The sequence below is a fragment of the Theileria annulata genome, chromosome 2 (genome assembly GCF_000003225.4).
Source record: "Theileria annulata chromosome 2, complete sequence, *** SEQUENCING IN PROGRESS ***".
NCBI lineage: Eukaryota > Apicomplexa > Aconoidasida > Piroplasmida > Theileriidae > Theileria > Theileria annulata.
In genome coordinates this window covers 711,970-736,254 of record NC_011099.1, presented here as the reverse complement: position 1 = coordinate 736,254, position 24,285 = coordinate 711,970, and the positions used below count along the sequence as shown (strand labels likewise).

The 24,285-nt window shown below is 33.3% G+C and overlaps 13 protein-coding genes across 13 annotated transcripts, besides 20 other annotated features; 8 read left to right on the top strand and 5 right to left on the bottom strand.

Annotated features, from left to right (window-relative positions):
• Positions 1-13: 13 nt before the first annotated feature.
• Positions 14-1,187, top strand: TA14220 (uncharacterized protein; the record flags this gene model as incomplete). Its single annotated transcript, XM_946998.1, has 4 exons — positions 14-117; positions 235-379; positions 674-787; positions 906-1,187. The coding sequence occupies 4 exons, from the start codon at positions 14-16 to the stop codon at positions 1,185-1,187; spliced, it is 645 nt and encodes a 214-aa protein (XP_952091.1).
• Positions 314-379: a sequence feature (2 probable transmembrane helices predicted for TA14220 by TMHMM2.0 at aa 62-84 and 149-168).
• Positions 674-676: a sequence feature (2 probable transmembrane helices predicted for TA14220 by TMHMM2.0 at aa 62-84 and 149-168).
• Positions 987-1,046: a sequence feature (2 probable transmembrane helices predicted for TA14220 by TMHMM2.0 at aa 62-84 and 149-168).
• Positions 1,188-1,323: 136 nt separating the features above from the next.
• TA14225 (molecular chaperone, putative) lies at positions 1,324-2,970 on the bottom strand (the record flags this gene model as incomplete). The annotated part of the gene is made up of 8 exons (XM_946997.1): positions 1,324-1,551; positions 1,602-1,683; positions 1,848-1,930; positions 1,968-2,059; positions 2,215-2,394; positions 2,517-2,721; positions 2,806-2,928; positions 2,962-2,970. The coding sequence occupies 8 exons, from the start codon at positions 2,968-2,970 to the stop codon at positions 1,324-1,326; spliced, it is 1,002 nt and encodes a 333-aa protein (XP_952090.1).
• Positions 2,971-3,438: 468 nt separating this feature from the next.
• On the bottom strand, positions 3,439-4,090 carry TA14230 (uncharacterized protein; the record flags this gene model as incomplete). Its single annotated transcript, XM_946996.1, has 2 exons — positions 3,439-3,615; positions 3,758-4,090. 2 exons carry the CDS (start codon positions 4,088-4,090, stop codon positions 3,439-3,441), a joined length of 510 nt encoding a protein of 169 aa, XP_952089.1.
• Positions 4,091-4,240: 150 nt separating this feature from the next.
• Positions 4,241-6,166, bottom strand: TA14240 (leu/phe-trna protein transferase, putative; the record flags this gene model as incomplete). The annotated part of the gene is made up of 6 exons (XM_946995.1): positions 4,241-4,327; positions 4,365-4,474; positions 4,502-4,603; positions 4,763-5,003; positions 5,073-5,305; positions 5,473-6,166. 6 exons carry the CDS (start codon positions 6,164-6,166, stop codon positions 4,241-4,243), a joined length of 1,467 nt encoding a protein of 488 aa, XP_952088.1.
• A 183-nt stretch (positions 6,167-6,349) lies between these two features.
• On the top strand, positions 6,350-8,944 carry TA14245 (uncharacterized protein; the record flags this gene model as incomplete). Its single annotated transcript, XM_946994.1, has 1 exon — positions 6,350-8,944. The coding sequence occupies one exon, from the start codon at positions 6,350-6,352 to the stop codon at positions 8,942-8,944; it is 2,595 nt and encodes an 864-aa protein (XP_952087.1).
• On the bottom strand, positions 8,931-11,084 carry TA14250 (uncharacterized protein; the record flags this gene model as incomplete). The annotated part of the gene is made up of 2 exons (XM_946993.1): positions 8,931-9,731; positions 9,798-11,084. 2 exons carry the CDS (start codon positions 11,082-11,084, stop codon positions 8,931-8,933), a joined length of 2,088 nt encoding a protein of 695 aa, XP_952086.1.
• Positions 10,998-11,066: a sequence feature (1 probable transmembrane helix predicted for TA14250 by TMHMM2.0 at aa 7-29).
• Positions 11,019-11,084: a sequence feature (Signal peptide predicted for TA14250 by SignalP 2.0 HMM (Signal peptide probability 0.670, signal anchor probability 0.191) with cleavage site probability 0.440 between residues 22 and 23).
• Positions 11,085-11,429: 345 nt separating this feature from the next.
• On the top strand, positions 11,430-12,657 carry TA14255 (ser/thr protein kinase, putative; the record flags this gene model as incomplete). The annotated part of the gene is made up of 5 exons (XM_946992.1): positions 11,430-11,730; positions 11,764-11,886; positions 12,040-12,165; positions 12,237-12,532; positions 12,586-12,657. The coding sequence occupies 5 exons, from the start codon at positions 11,430-11,432 to the stop codon at positions 12,655-12,657; spliced, it is 918 nt and encodes a 305-aa protein (XP_952085.1).
• Positions 12,658-12,689: 32 nt separating this feature from the next.
• Positions 12,690-14,013, top strand: TA14260 (ribosomal RNA assembly protein, putative; the record flags this gene model as incomplete). The annotated part of the gene is made up of 7 exons (XM_946991.1): positions 12,690-12,785; positions 12,839-12,939; positions 12,982-13,084; positions 13,117-13,213; positions 13,243-13,523; positions 13,593-13,700; positions 13,732-14,013. The coding sequence occupies 7 exons, from the start codon at positions 12,690-12,692 to the stop codon at positions 14,011-14,013; spliced, it is 1,068 nt and encodes a 355-aa protein (XP_952084.1).
• Positions 14,014-14,357: 344 nt separating this feature from the next.
• On the top strand, positions 14,358-15,339 carry TA14265 (uncharacterized protein; the record flags this gene model as incomplete). The annotated part of the gene is made up of 6 exons (XM_946990.1): positions 14,358-14,480; positions 14,520-14,563; positions 14,676-14,763; positions 14,869-15,086; positions 15,116-15,192; positions 15,224-15,339. 6 exons carry the CDS (start codon positions 14,358-14,360, stop codon positions 15,337-15,339), a joined length of 666 nt encoding a protein of 221 aa, XP_952083.1.
• Positions 15,340-15,517: 178 nt separating this feature from the next.
• TA14270 (50S ribosomal protein L22, putative) lies at positions 15,518-16,230 on the bottom strand (the record flags this gene model as incomplete). The annotated part of the gene is made up of 2 exons (XM_946989.1): positions 15,518-16,042; positions 16,090-16,230. The coding sequence occupies 2 exons, from the start codon at positions 16,228-16,230 to the stop codon at positions 15,518-15,520; spliced, it is 666 nt and encodes a 221-aa protein (XP_952082.1).
• Positions 16,186-16,230: a sequence feature (Signal peptide predicted for TA14270 by SignalP 2.0 HMM (Signal peptide probability 0.993, signal anchor probability 0.000) with cleavage site probability 0.872 between residues 15 and 16).
• Positions 16,231-16,573: 343 nt separating this feature from the next.
• Positions 16,574-16,651: a sequence feature (Signal peptide predicted for TA14275 by SignalP 2.0 HMM (Signal peptide probability 0.996, signal anchor probability 0.002) with cleavage site probability 0.689 between residues 26 and 27).
• On the top strand, positions 16,574-19,826 carry TA14275 (sodium/hydrogen exchanger, putative; the record flags this gene model as incomplete). The annotated part of the gene is made up of 10 exons (XM_946988.1): positions 16,574-17,014; positions 17,097-17,277; positions 17,334-17,792; positions 17,824-17,942; positions 18,002-18,151; positions 18,231-18,651; positions 18,689-18,933; positions 18,965-19,084; positions 19,136-19,458; positions 19,508-19,826. The coding sequence occupies 10 exons, from the start codon at positions 16,574-16,576 to the stop codon at positions 19,824-19,826; spliced, it is 2,778 nt and encodes a 925-aa protein (XP_952081.1).
• Positions 16,577-16,645: a sequence feature (11 probable transmembrane helices predicted for TA14275 by TMHMM2.0 at aa 2-24, 39-61, 68-86, 137-159, 171-193, 245-267, 293-315, 330-352, 365-382, 402-421 and 434-456).
• Positions 16,688-16,756: a sequence feature (11 probable transmembrane helices predicted for TA14275 by TMHMM2.0 at aa 2-24, 39-61, 68-86, 137-159, 171-193, 245-267, 293-315, 330-352, 365-382, 402-421 and 434-456).
• Positions 16,775-16,831: a sequence feature (11 probable transmembrane helices predicted for TA14275 by TMHMM2.0 at aa 2-24, 39-61, 68-86, 137-159, 171-193, 245-267, 293-315, 330-352, 365-382, 402-421 and 434-456).
• Positions 16,982-17,014: a sequence feature (11 probable transmembrane helices predicted for TA14275 by TMHMM2.0 at aa 2-24, 39-61, 68-86, 137-159, 171-193, 245-267, 293-315, 330-352, 365-382, 402-421 and 434-456).
• Positions 17,097-17,132: a sequence feature (11 probable transmembrane helices predicted for TA14275 by TMHMM2.0 at aa 2-24, 39-61, 68-86, 137-159, 171-193, 245-267, 293-315, 330-352, 365-382, 402-421 and 434-456).
• Positions 17,166-17,234: a sequence feature (11 probable transmembrane helices predicted for TA14275 by TMHMM2.0 at aa 2-24, 39-61, 68-86, 137-159, 171-193, 245-267, 293-315, 330-352, 365-382, 402-421 and 434-456).
• Positions 17,444-17,512: a sequence feature (11 probable transmembrane helices predicted for TA14275 by TMHMM2.0 at aa 2-24, 39-61, 68-86, 137-159, 171-193, 245-267, 293-315, 330-352, 365-382, 402-421 and 434-456).
• Positions 17,588-17,656: a sequence feature (11 probable transmembrane helices predicted for TA14275 by TMHMM2.0 at aa 2-24, 39-61, 68-86, 137-159, 171-193, 245-267, 293-315, 330-352, 365-382, 402-421 and 434-456).
• Positions 17,699-17,767: a sequence feature (11 probable transmembrane helices predicted for TA14275 by TMHMM2.0 at aa 2-24, 39-61, 68-86, 137-159, 171-193, 245-267, 293-315, 330-352, 365-382, 402-421 and 434-456).
• Positions 17,835-17,888: a sequence feature (11 probable transmembrane helices predicted for TA14275 by TMHMM2.0 at aa 2-24, 39-61, 68-86, 137-159, 171-193, 245-267, 293-315, 330-352, 365-382, 402-421 and 434-456).
• Positions 18,005-18,064: a sequence feature (11 probable transmembrane helices predicted for TA14275 by TMHMM2.0 at aa 2-24, 39-61, 68-86, 137-159, 171-193, 245-267, 293-315, 330-352, 365-382, 402-421 and 434-456).
• Positions 18,101-18,151: a sequence feature (11 probable transmembrane helices predicted for TA14275 by TMHMM2.0 at aa 2-24, 39-61, 68-86, 137-159, 171-193, 245-267, 293-315, 330-352, 365-382, 402-421 and 434-456).
• Positions 18,231-18,248: a sequence feature (11 probable transmembrane helices predicted for TA14275 by TMHMM2.0 at aa 2-24, 39-61, 68-86, 137-159, 171-193, 245-267, 293-315, 330-352, 365-382, 402-421 and 434-456).
• Positions 19,827-19,900: 74 nt separating the features above from the next.
• TA14280 (splicing factor 3a subunit 2, putative) lies at positions 19,901-20,776 on the top strand (the record flags this gene model as incomplete). Its single annotated transcript, XM_946987.1, has 4 exons — positions 19,901-20,209; positions 20,300-20,531; positions 20,561-20,661; positions 20,693-20,776. The coding sequence occupies 4 exons, from the start codon at positions 19,901-19,903 to the stop codon at positions 20,774-20,776; spliced, it is 726 nt and encodes a 241-aa protein (XP_952080.1).
• Positions 20,777-21,861: 1,085 nt separating this feature from the next.
• TA14285 (SfiI-subtelomeric fragment related protein family member, putative) lies at positions 21,862-23,982 on the top strand (the record flags this gene model as incomplete). Its single annotated transcript, XM_946986.1, has 1 exon — positions 21,862-23,982. One exon carries the CDS (start codon positions 21,862-21,864, stop codon positions 23,980-23,982), a length of 2,121 nt encoding a protein of 706 aa, XP_952079.1.
• Between the last annotated feature and the right edge of the window lie 303 nt (positions 23,983-24,285).

The following is a 24,285-nucleotide window of genomic DNA, read 5'->3' as shown; positions in this document are numbered from 1 at the left end:
TTGTGAAAATTTAATGGCAGTGCCGAAGAATAAAAGGAGCAAGAGTAAAGTAAAGCAAAGAACTAATATAATTTTCTTCGACCAACTTTGCGGTAACTGGAGAAGACGTAGAGAATGGTATTACTTCACTATATATAACTATGTTATTACTACTTAATAAAATTTTTGCCGGGTTTTGCTTGTAAACTCGTAACAACAGAATATATAACTACCACCAAATATATGTTTGTTTAGGTTTTATAGAAGATTAGCGATAGAGAAATTTCTTCCTAGTACTTGTGAGCCAAAATTTAGCTTAAACAGGCCCGTTTTATTTCCTGGATTCTGGTCAACGTATTTCTTACACATTATAAACACTATTACTATACGACTAGTTATAGTTAGCTATCATCCCATTATTACCAGTTTACATATTTTAAATAGTTTATATATAATATTAGTATGGTAATGGAAAATTTGCAATATAGGTTTGTAATGAGTAATTTCAAAAAATCATTAAAATAATTTTTTATTACACATTCATCCTTTTATTCATTATTTATAAGTTAATTTATTATTTTTACTATTTTTATATTTTTGATTGCGATTAGTGTATTATGGAATCTTATAATGGGGATTGTATATACTATTAATATATTATTAATTCTATATATACTCAATTGATATGTTATAGATGAGGATTTTTAAAGGGTTTGTAAAGGTTTTACCTGATTTTCAAACCAAACACTTCAATTACAGACAATTTCGTTATCTTGGACAAGCTCCTCAAGGGAAAAATATAGAAAATGTACGTTCATACCATCACCACTCACATAATTCACTACTACTTATCCTATTAATAATAGTTAACTTTATAATACTCCCAATTGGGACGTAATAGTCTACTTGAGTATATTGATGTTTAGTTTGAATCAGCTTGGGAAGAGGGCAAGAAATTATTTTACCGGCAATCATTAAGCTACAACGAGTTTGCAAAACGCGTGGAGTGTTTGCGTTTATTTCTTTTTTGGGGACTTGTTACTGGACTTGCGTTTGACATTGCCTTTCGGCCTCCGAAGAGTCGCTATTGGTTCACTTGGAACCTCCGTGAACGCTTCTCAAAGCCTAAACACACTTCTCTCCCTCCTCTTCAAGATGACAACATGACTGACGCCACTAGGGAATATAACAAAATTTGTAATTTTTAATCTTTTCCACCGGTTCCCTCGGTACCGCAATACACACTATTACCACCACACAACTATATATATTTAGCTAATTTAGTAAATTACAGATAATAAATATCACTCTGATTGAAAAGTATACTGTATGGTATAGCGGGTATTAATTGAAGATATTAGAGATGGATGCTTTTTGTTCATTGGTGAGGGTTTCGGGGAAAACGACATCGAACTCGAGGATGAGATCTCCGCGTTGATTAGGGTTCTTGGAGAGCGGCATTCCTTCACGGGCAATGACCTTGCGAGACTTGTGCGAAACAACTTCAGTCACACGAATCGTCAACCTGCGATTATCCAACGTTGTCAACACAGCGTTAAATCCCGTCAACGCCTAAATCCACATTAATACACAGTTAGAATATTATAACTGGTGTAAATTACTTTAACGAGTGGAACGGTGAATTTGTAAATCAAGTTATTTCCATCACGCACAAATCTCATATGCTTCTTCGTTTTTATTATACTAAAACATTTTCAACAGTTATTTAATAACGATAGACGTATTTAACTATCTACTTTCTAAATTAGACAAATTAAGTAAAATTAATCCAAAAATTGTAAATAAATATTATTTTTGTAACAAAAACTATGGTAAATGATGTTATATAAATTATAAGTAGAAATTACAATATGAGATCTCCAGGTGTTGCCATGGGAGATTGTTGATCTCCTTCCCCAGTAAAAGTTAACTTAGTTCCATCTTTCCATCCCTATGACATTATTATTAGTATTAATAATATGAGATACCGGCTTAATATCGATTTTAAGGGTATGTTCTTCTTTATATTGTTTATTACCGTTAAATCGTTTACGTGTGACTTTCATTTTCTTTACCGTACCTATTACATATTCTATAGTTATTCAGGAATAGAGGTAATTATTTATATACATAACTAAGACACACAGCTAGTACACTAGGATGGGATAAATAACTAGATATATAACTTAATAGCTCAGTAGAATAGCTGTGTGAGCTAGAACAGTAATTGGATACCAGTATATAACTCTTCTAATGTTAATGGTAGCTCGAGTTCGTAATTAGTAGATTTCATCGAGGATGATGTAACGTGAAAAACATCACCAAATCCTCCCATTTCATCACCTCCGCCGAACATAAACGAACGATCATTCCCAAATATCTTACGAAACAGTTCACTGGGATCAACACCAGTATCTAAAACATTTTCCACTTAACCCGCAACGGGTATTTAATACTTCACATAAATATAAATCTAGCTTAATAAAGAATAATTCCAAAAGTAAAAAACTGTCATTTGGATGGAAAATATGAATAACTAGGTTTAGTATCTATGAGTAGGTAGTGGCGGGAAGCGCCCGCTCTGAGGGGAAACATACAGACATAAGTGTGGGATCCACCATGTTCAGGTCCAGGAGCTGTACCCTTGAGACCTTCTTCACCAAACTGGTCATAAATCTTCCGCTTCTCGGGATCAGATAACACATCATAAGCCTCTGACACATTTTTAAACATCTCCTCAGCCTATTATTTTTAATCAAGGGGTTATTTATATTAATTAATTAGTGAATAAATTATAAAATTGTGAAAATGATGTTGAAAAGTTACTTTTAATTTAGAATTCGGATCTTGATGTTTATCAGGATGCCATTGCATTGCAAGTTTTCGATAAGCCTTCTTGAGTTCGGCGTCGTTACAGCCTCTTTTAACTCCCAAAATAGAGTAGTAGTCCTAAATGTAAAATTTAAGCTTAAAAAAGCAAACCTTTCCCATCCTTTTAAAAATTCCAACAGAAAAACAATATCTGTACTATTAACAAATTATAACAATATTTATATTATTTACAAATTATGGCAATGTTTAAATGTTTAAAAAATTTAGAAATTATATTTTTTTAAAATAAAAATTAATAAATTGCCCAAGGTACTTACCACTTTTATAATATATTTCAAGTACTTTTATACCATTAAATAATTTTCAATAATTTTACACAACTAACTATTCTAACTAATTCTACACATTTTATAAAATTAAATAGTTTTCAATAATTTTACACATTTTATACAATTAATTAGTTTTTAATACCCTGTTACAATTTTAATTCTAATCAAACAAATTATGTAAATTAATAAAACATTATTTTCAAGTTTTATCAGAGATAAATTGAACTTTATTAATATAGTAAAAAGTGTAGGTATGTGTATCAAAATATTGGAGAGATGTATTAGTTGTTGAAGTGTATTAATAAAAGAGTGTATTTCTGTATGGTATTTCTCTCCTTACAGTATCATCAATGATCACTTTTGTGCTCCCGAACCGTACTTTACTAGAACTTTCATCCAAATTTTTTCTCAGGACCTTGTACTGCTCCAGATTCCTAAAATTCTCCAAGTCATCTTTATTACGCCATAATCTTAACTATAACATTATTTAATAATATTATACTAATTAGTGATAATTTTAGGTAGTTTATTATTCTTCAAGTTAACTACTGGCAATCGGAAATAAAACTAACTACGGACAAAATAGTTATGAATATGGTATATAAGTAGAGAGAAACTTTGAAATAATGTATCGGTGATCTATCTGGATAACAAGCTTTATAGAGTTTGGTATATTTGTATCCAGGTTGTTTTTGAGCAAGTAAGGCCAGTCTGTTCCAGTTTTCTTCAAACCTTTTTTCATCCTCAACTTTGTAAGCTACAAGCTCAAAGTCTCGGCTGAACTCGCCGGACTTCATTCTTCGCTTATGCTGAGTCCTTCCGACAATCAAGCCCAGGAATGCTCCACTAAAGAGCATTGTTGCGTGCTGTTGCTTCAAAGTCGCATATTTATACCAATCTAATAAATCCAAAATTATTTCCTTCAAATTCTCAAGTGGTCTAATCCTCATTCTCAAACTATTTACATTATTTATTTCACTTATTTGTTTCACATTAATTTACACTCGGCTAACACAATTAGTTGAATTTACAAAAACTAATCATTTGATAGAGAATTCTAAATAATTTCTATTATAGAAAAAAATAAATCGAAAAAATTGTTAAAAAATTAATTTAGTGAAATCATCAATTAGTTGTGTTGAGTTTACGTCGTTTTTGTATTTTTTCGGAATCTCAAGATTCCTAGCCTAAACAAGATTATTAGTCCAACGAGAATATGATTACGTTAAATTTATAGCGATTTAGGTCTCGGATAAATAGAGTTCGTGAAATACACTTGGCGCCCATCTCAGTCTTATAAGGCAAGTGCATCCCCAAATCCCATAACTCAAATCCTATACCATATAACATAAAATACAAACCATTAAAGTGTAATATTGCCGCTAGAGCTATTAACTGAAATTTCCCGCTGTTATTCATATTATGGAACCCCGTTAAACTAGTATACACTGATCCATTTACAACTATAACACATGTGCCAAGGAGTTATTCTTTAGACTATCTACCATATATAACTTTATTATTAATATACTTATGGATATTTAGGTCGAAAATGAGTATATTTGATAGTTATAATAATACCACTAGCTACCAGTGTATAGAGAACTTACATCCAATTTCACCTGCGATTAGCTCTTTGCCTTTCCAAACCTCAACTGATACTAATTTACTCCTAGCTTCTTTATTCTCCATTTTAACATTATTATTAAGTACTTCAGAAGTGCTATTAGTGTTATTGTTATTAATAGCGTTCTCTGTGTCATTAGGCTGAGAATTGGTATAAAAATGAATAAGGGAGAAAAGAAGTTGTATCGGTGGGTATAACCAGTTCTCACCAAACTTATTCACTATACCGTTCATCACCTATAATTAATATACCACTGAATAATTTTTGTATAATTAATATTTATATAGTTAAGGATAAGTAGCAACTTGATTGAAGTCTTTATTGAATGTGATAAGGAGCTGATCCTTGAGTTTAAGGGCCTTTTTGGGTAGTTTAATGTCCGTCGGAACCAGACAACATCGGAACTGGTGCATCTTTGGCAGTATTATTACGCGTTCAAATGATGGAAACACAAGTCTGTATCCAATTGGAATAAACCCAAACTCCATCAACAACGTCACAAATTCCACATCGATACTCGGCGTCCAACATAGCTCATCTACATCAACATATACTCTACCATACACCTCAGGTGTATAAAAATAATGCCGTTTATAGTTAAAACGTATATAGTTATTTCTATTGTAAAAAATAACACATCTTACAGTCGCTTATATATAGTTAGCCTTATAGTATTAATAAATAAATAGTAGTAGATTGTGATACCGGTAATAATATTGAGTGAGTATAGATAGAGAATACTATCGAGAGAATTGAAGGGTAGTAAAAGTTGTAGAGTGTTGAGGGGAATTTGTAGTTCTTTAATTCGTTTCAAAGTCAAAAGCGTTTTAATATCATTTTTCAGCTGATTAGTGATTGATTTCGCTGGAAATTCACAAGATCCAAGCAGTATACTATCCATCAAACCCCTGCTAACCTTTATCCTAATCTCGGTAAGATTTTTACCAAAAAATGTATTTTGTTCCTCTTCATCCAAATTATTAACTGAGCTGGAATCTTCACAAGTAACAACTTGATGATTAAGTTTACCATTATCTTGATGGAAGAAGAGTAGAATTTCACGAAAAACCTGAAAAAAGGGAGATTCGTCAATTTTATAACAAATTTTGCGATTATTGTTAGAATATTTTACATCGAAGCATAGCTTTAGAAATAACTTCAGCCTGTTTAAACGGTCATTTTCAACCACTTCAAAGGCAGAAAAATGGTCTAAAACGCCTAAATCAAACTCTTCAAGATCAGATTCATACTCCTCAAACACACTTGCAAACTGGTCAAACCGTTTGAAATAATCGGAAAGGGTCAAATTTCCTAAGGAATCCCATGAATTTAGTAAGTTTTCTTCAATTTTTATTTTTTCCAAAGATCTATCATTATTCATTATATTTAATATTTTCATTCCACATAAATACTTGTTCACCTTTTCCAACAAATTCCCTTTTTAGTAAATTTTTTAAAATTTATACTATTTTTCAGAATTCTACAAAAACTTTATATATTTTATCACATTTTTATATATTTTATTGAAATTCTATTAATATGTCAAATTTAATAATTAAGGTGTAGAATGATATGTAAATATATGAATGGAATACAGATAGCATCAAGTATAGTCAGGGGTGAGTTGGATGACTTGTGCCCTGAAAATATAATAAAGTGTAAAATAGTTAAAAAGGTTGGCAGTAAAAGAGTAAAATTATCCCAGGAATTAGGTGATTTGGACCTAGAACGCCAGTATACACTGTACAAACCCTTCAACAATGATTTGGAACTTGCCAAATTATACGTCAATGAATCTCCATTGTGCGTCGAAATCTTCTCCCTTTTTGAATCTAACAATTTAATCGTCAAAACCAAAGCTATTTCTATGCTCCTATTCATTCTATCCAACTTCTCAAACCTATATACCAATTTTTACAATAATTTAAATAACGAAAATAACTTAAGTAGTAGTTCAGATGAAAGTTCGGAAGGTGGATTAGAAAATAATGTAAATGACTCAGATGGAAATTTTGAATTGAGTAAAAAAGTGAAATTGGTCGAGAAAATATTGAAGCTGTATAAGGAGAAGATAGATGAGATATTCGTTAATGACGACGTGATAATAAATTATAGCCTTAAGTTGCTATTGGAGTGTGTGAAGTGTGTAGACTTGGATGCTTTAACAGAGTTTTTGCTGAATTTTAACTTTTTCAAATATTTGACTAAATGCCACATTTTTACACCTTCATGCGATATCACCTTGATTAACTCATTAAACACAGATGAGAGTGCGGTTACAGATGAAATCAGCTCAGATGCTGACTTATACCATGAAAACGGGAAGTTGAAACTGTGTATAATATTATTACTTGGCCTCAAGGGAGTTAACGTGTTGAGGAAGGATCTTATTAACATTATCGTATCACACTTAAAATCCGAACAATTAACTACTCAATTTCTGTTGGTAAGATTATTAGTAAAAATATTAAACAACTTAAATGAGGTCGAGTTGGACGAGTATACCGACAAATTATTCAACAACATCAACAATGTAATCATAATATTATACAAAGAGTTGGGTACAGAGTTCGGTACGAAGCTGAATAAAGAGGATTTGGATGATATTTTAAAGGATTTTATAAAGTTTATCCACAAATACAGTGATTTATGTGTAAAACTAATCTTAAAGTATGATATTAAGACATTCAAAGTCGTTTCAACCTCACTTTACACTCTTAATAATGAGGCCTACAAATCATATGTAAACTCGTTAAAATTGCCGAGTAACACTGAAGTTGGTTTATTTTTGGACATTGTCGAGGAGTTTTACGATAATACAAATGAGTTACCAAATTGCTTTAACAAAGTTATCATTAATAAATTACTAACTAACAACGTTCCAATTATTAATAAATTAATCAAATTGCTAATCAAAGTTAATAGTTTACCAGATTTACAACTATTGCTTAAACTCATCAACCATAACAATAATAATGATAATACTGTCAATGGCGTTGATGCAGATGGCGTTAATAGTAGCAAAAGTGTTGATTTAAGTGGATTGTTGGAACTATTGTCGAGATTCGACGGCGCAAAGTCGATATTTGACCCATTAAAATTGTTTAAATACCCATCAATTTCATCAAATTATGAAATCATGAATGAATTTTTTACCTGCAAAACTGACATGGGAGTGAGTAGAGAATCTGATGGTAGAATTGAGGATAGATTAGAGTTGGATAAGAGTTTGATGAAATGCATCTATAATTTGAGCGTAAAGGATATTATAATAATCAATAAACTGCAAAACAAGTGTTTAAGCATTTTATTACAACGGTATATACAAACGTTAAATTATAGTACTGACTACAATTGTCAGTTGTTGGAGTTCATTAAATCCATTTTAAACAACGTAATTGATAGCAATTTGACTGAAATTTACATCACAAACTTAACAGACAAAAACATTACAAATCTGTTTATTATACTGTACAACTTGTTATTAACACTCAATATACAACTCTTATACCAAAACAGTAGTTCTAATAGGAGTAATCAACTATCTGATGTAAGTACTAACCCATTCCTTGCTGATGATATGAAAGGTGAATATTCATGTGTTGGATGTGTGTTGAAGTGTTATTTTAAGGGCGATTTGTATCTATTAATGCTATTGGTGTTGTTAATACAGTTGAAGCTGAAGGTTCATGGTACCAAAGTCAAGTGCGTAAAGTGCAACGGTACCAGCGTGAACCTGGTAAAATCAATTTCAGACAACAAATCATATGAAAAATGCAATGATTGGGAAAATGTTATGGAAAATTATGTACTAAAAGTACTGGCAAATGTACTCACGATACCATGTGAAACTAGTAAACAATTATGTACCATATTAACTCATTATGATATACAAATTGAACCAATTGAATATAAACTTAAAATTGAACACGCGGTTGAAACTAATAGTCAACAAACAGCTGGTACTGATGATACTGTTAACACAGTTGATAATACTGATACTACAAACAATGTAAACGTGGAAGTGAATCTGTTAAACAAGCAAATGTTACAGTCACTAATTGATGATAAAATTGATAAAACATCACTAGTAAAGTGCGCAAAACAACTAAATACACCACACACAAAATACTTTATACAAACACTCATCTATACACATCAAATTAGTATATCGTAGTCTCGGGAATCCCAGTATCCTCTTCAACGCCCGAATTCTCTTGAGGTTCAGGAATCCCACCATCTTCTTCAGCACCCTCTTTCTCAGCCTCGACGGGTTTGTCCAACTGGACAGTGATTGAAGCAACCAAGTTACCCTCCTCATCAACACATTTACACATAATCTCACTAGCATTTACATACTCGTTATCATCTTCGTAGTTAGCACCACCTTCATTCTGAGCTGGACCCACGTGGCCGCCATTAGAATATGTGTCCAGAACGACGAGATTCTTGGTGGTAAAGTGTCGGGCGTGCTTGTCGACTTTGACCAGGTCAACTGATTTCTCGCCCTCATCAGTCGACACCAGAACAGACTTGAAACAATCCCTGGGCTCAAGTAGAAAGGGTTTCGGACAGTAAAACCCAATGGGACTGTTTTTGCCATCGACTCTGCAGATCGAAGCAGGTTTGTTATTGATCAGCTCACTCCTAAAGTCAAGAAGCTCCTTACGGAAAATGTCATTTCGAGTTCCACAACCATAAGTATAAGGATCAGTAGGAAACAACCCAATGCTGACGACAGCAACAACCTTCTCATTCATGTTCAAATATGAAATCACATCGCGTTCCCTCGGGTTCTTGTAAAACAGAGTCCAGAAGTACTCGAAAGAAACAGTTTCACTCGTTAAAATCAGAATCGAATCCTTTTTATACTTGAAAATGTACTGTACACCGCCCGGCACAACAGACTTCTCAATATCCAAACCGTTTCCAACAATCAAATCTCTCAACTTCACCTTACGTACCTATTACATTATCTATAGTTATTCAGGAATAGAGATAATTATTTATATGATATAACTAAGATACACAGCTAATACACTAGGATAGGATAAATAACTAGATAAATAACTTAATAGCTCAGTAGAGTAGATGTGAGCTAGCACAGTAACAAAACAAACCTGATAATCGTCAAGTTTTTGCCTATAAGCGTAAAATCTAACTTCAATAGGCTCCAGAAGAGAAGAATAGCTGGCGTTCATGTAGTTAAACTTGCTAAAATTGGCGGGAACAGTAAGCTTAAGAGACTCGCCAGGACGTAAGTCACGCCTGCAAGCCTGAAGAGTAATCTTCTTCCCAGGCTTATAGTTCGAGAAAATCTTAGTCAAGTCGCAATTCATAGTAGAATATTTACGTACGCGAACCTGAGCCCTAGTTTCGCCGTTCTTACCCTTGCACTCACATAAAAAGTTCACGTCAGAGTCATAGCCAGAGTCAGGAACGCGGTACAAATGAAGATGAAGACCGCCAGAGTGCTTGTAATTTTGGTCAAAGAAAATGTTTCCACTGGCGTCACGGAAGCAAAGCTCGTCATTAAAAGTCTCACCAACAGCACAGTAAATCCCAATTACCATCCCAGGTTTAGGCTCAATTTCACAGTTACTACCAGGCTGCAAAAAAGTTTCACTCAGAAAATCAAGACCATATCCAGGACTCAAGTTACTAAACAAAGGATAACCCTTACTACCACAACCATAACTCATTGGATACACATTCTTAAATTTAACCTCAACCCACCGGTACAACAAATCCTTCTTTTCTTCCCCACCGTTTAACTCATCAGGTTCATTATCAGTGTAAGGAGCATTGGGATCATAAACGCAGGCAAAGTTGAGGCTAAAGTCAGGGTTATTGGATACAATAACAGAGTCCGCTGGGTACTGGATCATGTAACCTCCACCTAAAAATTCAGCCAACGCATAAATCAGAGTCGAATCGCTTCGGAAAAGGTCAAAGTTCCTAACCACCCGCTTTATGCTATGATTAATTCCACTCTTTGACATGGGCGCCAGAGAGTTTGTTTTCAGATCCTGAGGGTACATAAGGATCTGGCGGCTATCAATGGTCTGAGAAGTTCCACAGTAAAACTTAATTGCGCTCCCCGGCTCCAAAGTGTAGCTCATAAAACTCTCACCGTCGGCCGTAAAATCAGCCGCCTCCTTAAACGAAAGTGTTTCATTCATAATCGCGTAGTTCATTGCCAAATCAACTGCGCTGTTCATCTTTCTAGCCAAGAAATCTAACCCAAACTTGGCCGAACAAAAGGACCCAGAATAAATTATGAAATATATAAACAATGTCGACTTAAGGAGCTGCATTTTAAACACTTTATCAATAATTTAAACAAATAATAAATAATTTAATAATACAATAGCGTAATAATAGTATAATAGTATATTAAAGAATAGTTAAAAGAAGTAAATGAATAATGTTGCAAGATGTGTAAGATTAGTGGTTTAAAGAAGGACTCAGAAGTGAGCCTAAAGGTGTAATATTAGAGTCTTTCAATTAATGAAGCAGGAGATAAGTGTAATTATGGAAAATTTCCAATAAAATTTAAAAATGTATGAATGATGGATTGGTATCACTATAAATCACAACTTACACATTTAATCAAAATAATTTTATGTTTTAAAAACACTTTTATCGCAATTTTGTAAATTATGTCAGGGTTGGAGACTATTAAGCTCCTCCACTATGGGAAGTGTAACGACATTTTTTTGGCTAAGGATTCCAAAGGGAACCAATTTGCGCTTAAAAGGTTTTACAGGGAAGAACTTGAGAAACGGAAGGAATACATCAACAGAGACGGGAAACTGGTGAAGAAGGATTGGTTTGAGGACTTTAAGAGGGCTTTGGAGGTCCAAAAAGTCTTAGATAACGAGTCTTGCATTAAATTACATGGTATTTTTGGGATTGATTTCAGTCCAGAAAAGCCAACTTTCGAGGATGAAATTGACTTGGGTAACTTCTTAATTAGGTTAATTAAGGTTTTAGTATTTGAATACGCTGAATTTGGAAGCCTAATGAGTCTTGAAAGTTTCCAGGAAGAGGTTCCAAACTTCCCCAAAGAAGTTATAAAATGTATTACAAAGGACGTTTTAAATGCTCTTCTCTACCGTAATTTTTTACTCGAATATCAATTATGGTTATAGTTTCTAGGATAAATGTAGCTCACCGTGATTTAAAGCCTAATAATATATTTATGAATTCACAAGGCAGATGTAAACTAGGTAGTCTTTACATTTGATAGAGAAGTTAATAGTGTTGTAGGTGACTTTGGGGAATCTGAATTTATGACCGAGGATGGAAAGGTCAAAGGTTCCAGAGGGACTTATTACTTTCTGGCTCCCGAAGTTTTAGAGATAAACTCAAGTACACTTTCTATCCCAGATAGTTGTATTTAATTACTACTACACCAATACTCTAATTCACAATACTAAATGAATATAATAATGCTAATTATATAGTTGAAATAGTAGAATTATGGATTATAGATGAGAATGATGGGAATGCTATTGATATGTGGGCGTTAGGAATAACATTGTGGATTTTGTATTTTAGAAATTTCCCCTTTTACGGGAACTCAGGGTCAATCTACGAAACAATCACAAATATTCAAAACTTCAACTTTAAAACTCAAATACAAACTCTAAAACCAAACAACTCCCATGAAAAGTTGGAAGATGAGGACGAGTTTGTAGATTTGCTAGAAAAGATTTTGGAAAAGGATCCGAAAAAAAGAATTAAACCAAAAGAAGCTTTAGTATGAAATTATTAACGAAATTTAATAAAAGTAAATGATAAAATATGTTTTAGAATCACAACTGGTTGAGAAATGTGGATTATGAGGCAGCCAGAGAATATTGCAGAAGAAACATTAAGAAATAATTTGTTAATTTTACATAATTATATGTTTTTTAATGGAGGAGGAAAAAAGTAGGCATCGCAAGTACCGCAGGGATAAACCCTGGGACAATGATACAATAGATCACTGGAAAATCGAACCATTTACTTCTGTATTCTATTACTTATCAAATTTAATATAATTTACGTTAAAATAACGGTTTAGGAGGAGAATGAACCTTCTTTGGTTGAGGAGAGCTCATTTCGAATATTATTTCCAAAATACAGAGAAAAATATATACAATCGGTTTGGGGTGACGTTAAAAGGTAATTTGCCAATATTATAGTTGATTTTAATTATTTGAGTAGATGTTTGTCTCAATATCACATAAACTGTGAGCTGGATCTGTTGGAAGGGTCAATGACTGTAATAACTACAAATAAAACCTGGGATCCATATATAATCATTAAAGTAACAAACTAACTAAATCATTATTATGTTAGGCTAGAGATTTGATTAAATTGTTGGCTAGAAGTGTCCCCTTTCCGCAGGCTAAAAGGATACTTGAGGACGGCGTTTACTGCGATATTATTAAAATAGGTACCAAAATTGTTTTTAAAAGTGTTTAGGAGGATTAATTAGGAATAAGGAAAAGTTTATAAAGAGAAGACAAAGGCTTGTTGGACCAGGCGGCTCAACTCTGAAAGCATTGGAACTACTCACAGAATGCTATATACTAACACAAGGCCAAACAGTATCAGCAATCGGCTCAATAAAGGGTATTAAAACCGTTCGTAAAATCGTAGAAGACTGCATCTACAACATTCACCCAGTGTACTATATTAAGGAATTAATTATTAAAAGGGAATTAAACAAAAATGAAAAGTTAAAAAATGTACCTAATCCTATAGTATAATTATTACCCATTTCCAATAACTATTACCCTTTATTATATTAAACAATTAATAATGGAGTATAGGAAAATTGGGATAGATTTTTACCTCATTTTAAGAAGCGTTGCGTGAAGAGGAAGAAGACTAAGGTGGTTAAGAAGAAGAGTGAGAATGCGTTACTCATACCAATTCAGGTGAGAATAATTGCTTGTAATAATTCTTTAGCAACCGAGGAAGGAAGACATTCTTCTGGAAACTGGAGAGTACTTTATGCGCGAGGAAGAGAGGAAGAGGAAACAACAATTTGAGCGGAGAGAGAAACAAAAGTTAAAACACCAAGAAAAAAAACTAAAAAAATTACAAATTTATGAAAAAAACGGCGCAAAAGATACAGCTGAGGATAAATCTACAAGTGAAACGGTAGAAAAAGCAGAGATTGAAAAATCGGATAAAAAAGTGATCAGCAAAAAACCCAGTAAGCCAGCATCGAAAGATTATTTCATATAATGGTAATATTCTGATTTCATGGTACCAAATAAATAATTCATTCCACTTATTTATTACTGTAAATTAAATAATAATGTGTAAAATGAAAGTCAGTACTAGTATAAGTGAATTACGACTAAGTAATTCCCCATAGCTAGATTTGATCAGTTAATATCGTAAACTAATATATGCTCCACTCAACCACAAATTTCTTAAAGAAATAAATAAAACTTAAAACGCATTAACTAAGAAATTCAAGAAGAATGAGATTCTAATTGCTTATATCCATTATTTTTTATGGAATAACAAATATTCTTAAATATGGAATCTCTTTGATATTTTAACGATTTAATGTTTGTGAATAAATGAGTAAAAAGTACGGAAAGTCTACCCTGGGCGCAATGGCGGCAAGGAACACGAAAGCCGCCAATGTAGCCAAAAGAGGAGTAGCCGATTTTAAAAACAACGTTAAGAACGTGTTATTACAGGTTTGAAAACACATTTTCACACCAATCATTCATCTTCAGGGTTATAATAATGACCAATTATCAAATATTCAAACAAAAAAAATGTATTTCACAATTCACCTACACATTTTCTACTAATCGATAACTATTAACCCTAAATACTAAATAAATAGTTGAATTTGTTCCCATTTTATGCCAAATGTATATATTTTGTAGTTTGAATGATATTGAGAAGTTGCAAAACGACGCATCGAATGTTTTATCATCGCTATATGAGTATTCAGAAGAATTGAGAATAAAAAATGTATCTCAAATCTGACTTCTTTCAGCTTTTATATACATATCATACAGTTACAACGTAGATACACATAGTTTTATATCTAAACCCAAAGATTACTAATGCGTTTAGGAGTCATATGTGCTATACGACAGTCTGCTGGAGGAGTTTAAGCAGAACATGGGTAAACTAGAAGATTTGAGAGCAAAGCTAGTTAATTACCAAACCTCCATACCAAACTCAATAAGAGACGTGAAACATGATATGTACGTTTTAAAGAATTTTAAAAGTTTTAGATACGTTGATGAGGACGAGAACATGGAACTGGTTCAAGACCAAATATACAATATGTAAGTTTGAGTATTTATAAAGATTTTAGAGCTGAATATCCACTGGAGAATACAATTTTTGACGAAAGATCCGAACAAATTAAGCAGCTAAGATCATCAGTATACGGTATTATTAATAATTTTGACTAGTGTTTTAGGAATTCAAGATATGTATATCGAAATCGGTGATATGGTAGATTACCAAGGAGACCAACTAGGTAGTGAAATAATTTTACTAATTGATTCGCAGATAATATCGAAAATAACATGTTAAATGTTGTGACTGACTCCAGAACAGCAACTCGAGATCTAAGATCAATTGACCGAAGATCCACACCCAAGATGACCTACTTCATTTTGTTCCTACTCGTTGTCTCAGTTTTAATTGTTGTTGTAATTTATGCAAAAATCTAATCACTCAAGTCTATTTACATATTAAGTATATTGCTGAATTAACAAGATAAAACTACTTTTAAGTGCGCTTTAGGTTTCCTAATAACGTCACATCGACCCTTGGCCCTAAATAAGGGTTTCTTAACAACTCCGCCAGGTGTGGCGGAAAGTTCCCTGAACCTGAACTTTAAAGGCTCTTCGGAGTTCTCGTAGAGACGTTTGGCGTTGAAAAGGGCTGATTTAATAACCTTAAAAATTGCGACAGCATATCTATTAGAGCCGCGTTGAGCGAGGTCTCCCAGGGCCAGGAGCACAGGCATCTTCTTAATCTGCCTCAAAATCTTTGTCAACTTAGTAGGCGAAAGAAACAAATATTTGGCGTGGGCTGAAGCTGTTCTTTCAAGGATTGGTTTGTCCATCCTACCACCTTTGTGTCTCTTTCTAACTGGGATTCCAAGCTCCTTAGCCTTTAGGGCGTCAAGGTATGACCTTCGCTTCTGCTTAAGGGTGTTCTCCATCATCCGAACTTCCGGACTATCAGCAGAGTATTTACGAATTGGGAGCTCAGAATTTATAATATGGATCTAATAGAGTGTTATAAGGTGAAAATTGTGATATAATTACTTAATACCTTTTCCATCTTTTCGGAAACTGTTAACCTATGGGAAGGGTACAGGGCAAAATTGCCAGATTTGGTGTAATTAAATTTTTGCGATAAAATTAAGAAACATTCTGAAGAATTAACTAGCAATAATATCAAAAATATTAACATCAACTACATTTTAATGAAAAAATAAATATATAAAAGTGATAAGATAAATAGAAATAAAAAAATATTTTTATAAGAATGGAAACCAGTAAAATCAAGTAAAAAGAGATTAAAAAATAAAAAGATTTAATTCATTGAGGAGAATGTGTAAGGATGGGGAATCCGAAGAATTTTTGTTCAAAAACAGATGATATAATCAGTAGAATAAAAATGTAGAATATAAATTTATGCTTGTTTTAATGATATCCATTTGAATGCTAAACTGTACTATAGTAACGTTTCTAGAAATAGTTTTTCCGCGTCACCTGTGAACTATTTTAGAAAAAAATGATATCGCATCTTAAAAATGACTTTAATTAACCTTATTAAGTTCTTGGCCTCAATTTTGGCTATTTTAGTCCTACACATTGAAGGCGCTTCCTGCGATTCGGATAATGTAAATCTCTCAGGAGTTAGTGAAAATCTCGCCTCCCTGGTTTCAGTGACGGTGTTCATTTTAATATCCTCCTGCTTCCTGCATTTCTTATCCTCTAAGATAAACGACAAGATTCCAATATCGCTGGTTCTATTTATCTACGGGATGCTGATTTACGGGATCCTAATGAATTTCGACCATGAAAAACTACCGGTAGGGATTCTCAGGTGGGTATCTTCCCTAAGGAACATTGACAACTCTATACTGTACTTCGTAGCCCTCCCAATACTTCTGTACGAAGCAACCCAGACGATCGACTGGTATTCATTTTGTAATTTTTTACTCGCAGGAATCAGCCTTGCAGTAATTGGGGTATAATACTCACATAACTAACTTTTATAGTTAAATAATATTCTGTTATAACGATACAAACAGATGTTTTAATCTAATTTAGGTTGTCTTGCAAGTGGCAATACTGGGAATTCTGTTCCACTACACACTCAGAGAGAATGATATCTGGTCATTCTTTATTAGCTTCCTACTGGCCTCAATCCTAAGTTCTACAGACCCAGTTGCAGTTTTATCAATTCTGGGAGATTCAACATCATCGCATAAATTAATTACAATGTTCAACGGTACAACCTACCATTATATAGATTGTTTAAAAGCTAAATAGTATAAAGTTGCGTAGGAGAATCACTGATAAATGATGGAACGAGCGTGCTGTTATTTCAATTCTTTTACTTGCTGAGCATAAATGAGAAGTCGTCGTACTGGTACTACATTATGCTATTCATCAAGCTGTTGATTTTGTCGCCACTGCTTGGGATAGCCTGCGCCATCGTGGTGATAGTTTGGATTTCGTTTTTCCGCAAATGCCACAACGTCCAGTGCATCATCTCAATTTCAATTGGCTACCTGCTCTACTTTTGCGCAGAGTATTATCTCAACATTTCGGGTCCTCTGTGCATTGTTTGCTACGGCATATTCATTAAGGCGTACGGCTTAATAACCTTCGACAAGGAGGCGCTTGAGAAACACCACGTGCTAATCGAGTCACTTTCATACATGTCAAACTGCGTAGTATTTTTAATCTCGGGTATAATCACAGTGGGAATGCTGAGGTCGCAGTTCAAAATCAAAAGCATAGGTAATGTTGACTTCTAACCAGATTACTCTAGGTATAAAAACTCTGAGACTTGTAGTTGTGTACATTTACCTGAATATTACCAGAACCATCATGCTTCTACTGTTTAAGCCACTTCTGACTTATACAGGATACCAAATTAACTTTAAAGAGGTACATTGCTACTCCATAATTAGATATACTATATAATACTGATGGTAAAAATTGATTAGTTGTTACTGTTAATTTGGGGAGGACTTAGAGGAGCAATGGTTTTGGTGTTAGGCCTAAGACTGGAGAACGATAAAAAAATTAGCAATTCAATCAGCGATTTATTATCGTTTTACATTTCTGGAAGCACCATGATCATTTTAATACTACACGTATATCATAAACAGATTTTATAAACTCAGATATATAGCCATTGTAATTATATATAATACTATGTATATATTTGGGTAGGGATTTACGTTTAATATGTTGTATAAATTATTGAACCCATACCCTGTCAAAGAATACAGAATCGAGTATCTGAACAAGACTATGAAGTTCATTGAAGATAAGTACCTGGAACGACTAAGTAATTTGGAAAACTACTGGCTCTACAAGAACACAGATGTCCTGGAAAAGGCAAACCTCCTGGTCCCAGTTCTGTCCAACGTAAAGTGGACTAAACTCGGAACTATTTCATACAACGTAACACACGCAAACATTAAGAACCTGATGGTTATTGATGAGAGAAAAGGAGCGACACAGGAGGAATTGGACATTGAGGATGAAGAGAACATCTTTCTCCTGAACCCAGAACTTAACAGTAATTTTGCACATGACTATTTGAATCTAAACTCGCAAACAAGTGATTTGTACAACATGCCACAGCATAGTATTTTTTAAATTTAGACACAAAAGTATTCATTTAGGCGGTTCTGGAATATCAGCGACAGGAATTGATACCCAAATTCCACCTGGCCGGAGTATGGATAACATGGAAGCCATACGTTACGGGGTTAGTAATTTTAGCAGTGATTACGAAATTGCAAAGAAAGCTTCCATTGCAGTAAATGAACCATTTTCAAAGGAAGATTTCTCGGAAATTGACAGTGGAGGCGGCAAAGACCTGGATGAATATGAAATTTACATTATCATCTTCAATGGATTATTATACGTAAGTTTTTACACTAATTTGAACGTCATAGATGTATAATGAGATGTACAATAAAAGCGAAATTGATGGCAAGTCCCTGTTAACCTTAAAGACAATAATTAACATATCTCTGGACTTTTCAATAAATAAGCTCAAGCAAAGATCACTAAACGTAGTTACTCTATTCACTACACAAATTTTGCAACCTTAAATTATGTTTTAGATATGGAAAAATGTGAAAAACAGTAAGATAAATAAGCTATACAGCATGATAAATTACGAGAACTTCAATGACGGAGGAGCAGATCAGGAGAATCAGATTAGTGTGGGCGATTTTGAGGACGTCAGTAAGATCAACGGGTTTGAGTTCGAGTGGATACTTCTGAAAAACAATCTCGAGTACATTTTAAGTAAAAGGCTGAACTTCATCAACATAAATAACGCGTCGTTTGTACTAGATATCATACTCTCCTACATACTGGCGCACGAGAAACTGGTGGTTAAGCAGAACAGCATCATTCAGATAATTCTGGGCAACAAACTCCTGTAACTTGCACACATCAACCAATTAGTGAATTTTCTAATGGATTTTTAGGGAGAGCTACATGAAGCAGATAAACAACGCAAAGAAGTATGTGTTCATAATAAAGAATAAGATGAACGTCATGTTTTACTACTGCTTGCTTATTAAAACATCATCGAGCATGATAAACATAAAGAAAGAGATTGTGAAACAGTATTATTCGAATGGAATGTTGCTGGATGAGGATGAGAAAAAACTCAACGACCTGCTGGACGAATACAAGATTAGCAACAAGTCAAACTACACAAAGATTATTAAATTTATAATCAAGAAATTTTACCAGATGATAACCTTCAGGAAAAACATCTACACAACCACTAATATTGTATAATATTCATATTCTAAATTTTGGAATCTCCCCATACCTACCTTTATTTTTTATCTATTTTAAAATTTTTATTCACTATGATAGATTACCAGCATAGAGTTGGACATAAAACAGGAAGTGGCGCTCCGGCAAGCGCCCATGACGTCGCAGCTCACCAGAGGGAGAGGCTGCGCAAATTGGCCCTTGAAACTTTTGATTTAAACAAGGATCCTTATTTTTCCAAGAACCACATGGGTCATGTGGAGTGTAGATTATGTCTTACAGTTCATACGACTGAAAGTTCTTATTTAAGTCACACCCAGGGCCGAAAACACCAAATGAACTTGGCCAGAAGGGCCGCTAAGGAACAAAAAGACGCTTTTATGACCATCGCACCAATTTCAAAGGTAATTTAGTACCTCTTAACTATATTAATTACTTAATTTTGTTAATCCATACCCAAATTCCACCCTTTTATTAATTTAATAATTATTTAGACTAGAGCTTTTAAAGCTCCTACACTAAAGATTGGGAGACCAGGTTATAGGATAACTAAAATGAGAGATCCAGAAACAAAGCAACCTGCACTACTATTTGAAATTGAGTTCCCTGAGATTCAAGGAACACCAAAGTATCGTTTTATGTCGGCCTTTGAACAGAAAATTGAAATTCCACCTGACCCAAACTACCAGTTCTTATTATTTGCAGCAGATCCATACGAAACAATAGGTAACAAACAGATTTTAACTTAATTTTAGCATTTAAGGTACCAAATCTAGAAATTGACAACGGCCCGAACAAGTTATTTAGTTACTTTGACGACAAAAGAAAGCTTTTCATCTTCCAAGTACATTTTAAGGTAAATTTTATACTATTTTTAAACTATTTAGCTTAAAAAAACATTTAAAGTATTGCCTGGATTGCCACAAAGACCAACTAAGTTTGACCATGTCGGACCAGGTCCTCAATTTTAATATAATTAAACTTTACACTAATTTGTTATATTTTACATGAAGTTTTCAATATATGAGATGCATATTATTGACTAATGTGAGTATTGTAGTATCTAACTGTGTTTGTTTAATAATAGTACTAAGAATTCGACATGCAAAAGTTTAGTTTCTGTTTAATAGATACGCATTGAGTTAAACTGTAATAATCAAAATGATTTTCTCGAAAACGTTTCAGTTATTAACGAGAACAAGCGTGTAAGAATATTTATAAATATTAACTTAATATTTACAATCTAAAAAATGTCGAATTGGAATTAATATTTAACGTTCTTATCAAACGAGATCAAAATTATCCACAATGTGAAAGGGGAACTTTTGATCTTTGTATGGTTGATAATCTAACTGGATTGTTGTTTCGTTTGCATTTTTATTCGGAATGATTTGGCTTATTTGATTTAATATCTATCAAACTGTTTAAAATCAATTGTAATGCTTGGTTCAATATTCAGCATTTAAATGTTTAGATTAAAAAAACTCAAGTGAAAAATTGTTATTTTATAATAGCTAATTATAAATCATATATAGATGAATTTCTAATTAATGTTGGAAAAATGTACTTAAGGCCGTGACAAAATTGGTAAAAAAAGCAAAGTGAGCATGACTCAACTACGGCAATTTGTAAATATTTTAGGATGATTATACACAGATTTACAAAGGAATGCAAAAATTTAAATTCAAGAACATAATTTTAATTACAACGTATGGAAAAAAAGGAGATGTAATTTCTAGAAATACTTAAAAAGTTTTGATGATTTGAGTTAACGCTGAACTTGGATGAATTAATTTAGGATTTCTACGTTGTTTTAGATAAAATTTTAATTATATTCACGACTATATCTTGTTTAATAAACGTTGGTCGATTTAATCATTTATGAATTGGTACAAATAACCTTATTCCTAGTACTTTTGCTTCAATAATTATCCCCATCTAGGTCCACTCGACGTGGAATGAAATTGATGGCTTTCAATAGATATTCCTGGGCTATCTTACCAATGGATTGTTATATTTCAATTCTTGGTAGCATCTTTAGTTTTCGCTAGCTTGGATGAGCCCTGGTTATCTATTGAGGCATTTGGTTGTATATCTTCTAATATTTAACTTTAAATGTTTCGTAGATTTGACCAACTCAGATCCATCTACCAGTGGGACTTCCAGTTCATCTTCCAATGGTAGTTCTCATTCACTTGGAAATGGCAGTTCTACTGCTAATCAACAATCTTCTTCTCAAGTAGGTTCTTCTGCCTCAGTTGGGCATGGAGCCAATGGCACCTCCTCAAATCTAACAGGAAGCTCATCTACTTCTACATCTTCCTCATCTCAAGCGTCATCTTCAGAATCAGCAGATACAATCAAACCAGTTTCAGTATCTATTCCTACACTCTCACCTGTAGAACTTAAAATTAATAAGACTAGCGCTGAAACTGAGTTTGATTATTCTGATATAGGGATATACAAAACTTTCACTTGTAAGCAAGGTTATGGATTTAACAAAATAACAAAACCAAAGACTACGGGTTCCGATGAAGTTATATGGCAGTCAACTGGAAATGACTATGCAACCAAGGTTAGACTAAGAAAAGATACCAGTACTAAAGAAAGACAAATTCTTCTATTTCTTGCCAGCATGAACTATGTGTTTTTTCACGCCGATAAAGATAAACCATTTCAGAACTTAACTAGCAAAAGGCACGACTTCTTCAAACTAAAGGTATATACTCTTGATAGTGGAGTTGAAAAGATTGCAGCCCACAATCAATATACAATATCTTTATATCACATGTCAATAGGATGTACAATTAAAAATGAATATATCTGTAGTAAAATTATGTACGAAGATAGAGAAGTCTATAAAAAAGATGATTATCAAGATTTGGGGCAATTAAAGGGTGTTTATCTTGACCTAGTTAGAAATAGCATGTATTTAATTGGTATTAATGATGAAACTCGAGTATTGGAAGCCATGAAAACCGCGAAAAATGTCACACTTGATATAAGCAAGGATAAAAGCTCCGACGAATTTGATTTCATTGAAGATTATCAAAAAAATGTTAGAATATTCAAAGCAAGAGGTAATGCCATTTTTACTAAAGTCATCAAGGCCGCGACGTTAAGTTCTGATGAAGTTATCTGGCAGACTAGTAATAATATATACTCTACTGAAGTTTTTACTGATGGTCTTAGTGATTTTAAAAAGACCAAAAATGTAACAATAAAACTCTCTGATGGTATTTTTAAGCAATTTAAAAAGCCCAATGGTAATTGGGTAGAAACGACCAACCTTGTTCCCCTTGACATTACCAAAACGGAGAGTTCCATCGAGTTTGACTTTTATACCAAAGGTGATTTTAAAACATTTACTGCTAAATCTAGCTTTCTATTCAACAAATTGATTGAGTCAAAAACCTTTGGTTCCGATACAGTTATTTGGGAAGCCCCGAATTCTAGTGATCATTCCAACAAGGTAACATTGATGGTTACAGGTGATGAGAAATACATGGGTTTACTACGAAAAGATAATACTGTTATATTGTTACACAAACCACCTAGCAGTGATTCATGGACCAATATTACCTCAAATGTATCAAAAATATCCGATCTTAAGATGTCACATTATGATTCTGATACTCAAAAATATTATCTTTTAAAACCTGAACAATATAAAGTGACATTTAATAATTTACTTCATGGGTATGAATTAAAATCTGGAGTTACTTGTCATCGTGTTAAGTTCGGTTCAAAAATCGTATGGAGTTCCACAGATCAAGACCCTTTTAAACAGGCAAAAGCAGTTTTTACTTACCTTCGTGCCAACAATTTTATTCTTATTGGTCCGTCGAATGAGAAGAAAGAAATAAGTTCAAGAGATTTACTTCAAGACGATGGAATTCAAGAAGAGGAACTAACTGAAAAAGAACCTGATACAGAATCGATTTCATCAGAATCTGATACCACTGAATCTGAAGAACTTGATTTGTCACTTTCTCTAGATCCTTCACAAACAGGGTCTCAAGATTCTACAACTCCTGAAACATCACAATCAACTAGTACTGGTGAACAGCAACCTTCAGAACCTACTTCAACAACTCCTGAATCACAACCTCCAGAAGCTACTTCAACAGCATCTAGTTTGGATAGTAATCCTTCATCTGAAACATTCATGGAATAATGAAAATTTTACCGATACAAATCCTACTTGATTGGATAAAAAATCCATCAAAAAAAATAAAAAATTATTCTCTTTTGAGTTATCTATGTTAACTCAGTCTTTGTATGTTATATATCATTTTTTTGGTAAGCTTTACGTTCTAGTCTTAGTTCTAGACAGTCCATTGATATTAAGTGTTAGTTGTCTTGAAGATAACAGGTTTCAAACCAAATTATGGTTTATTTAAGCTTACCCCTGTTCATTAATGTGTAACCTTTTTATAATGGATTTTATATTTTGAAGCCATATTATGGCTATCAATAT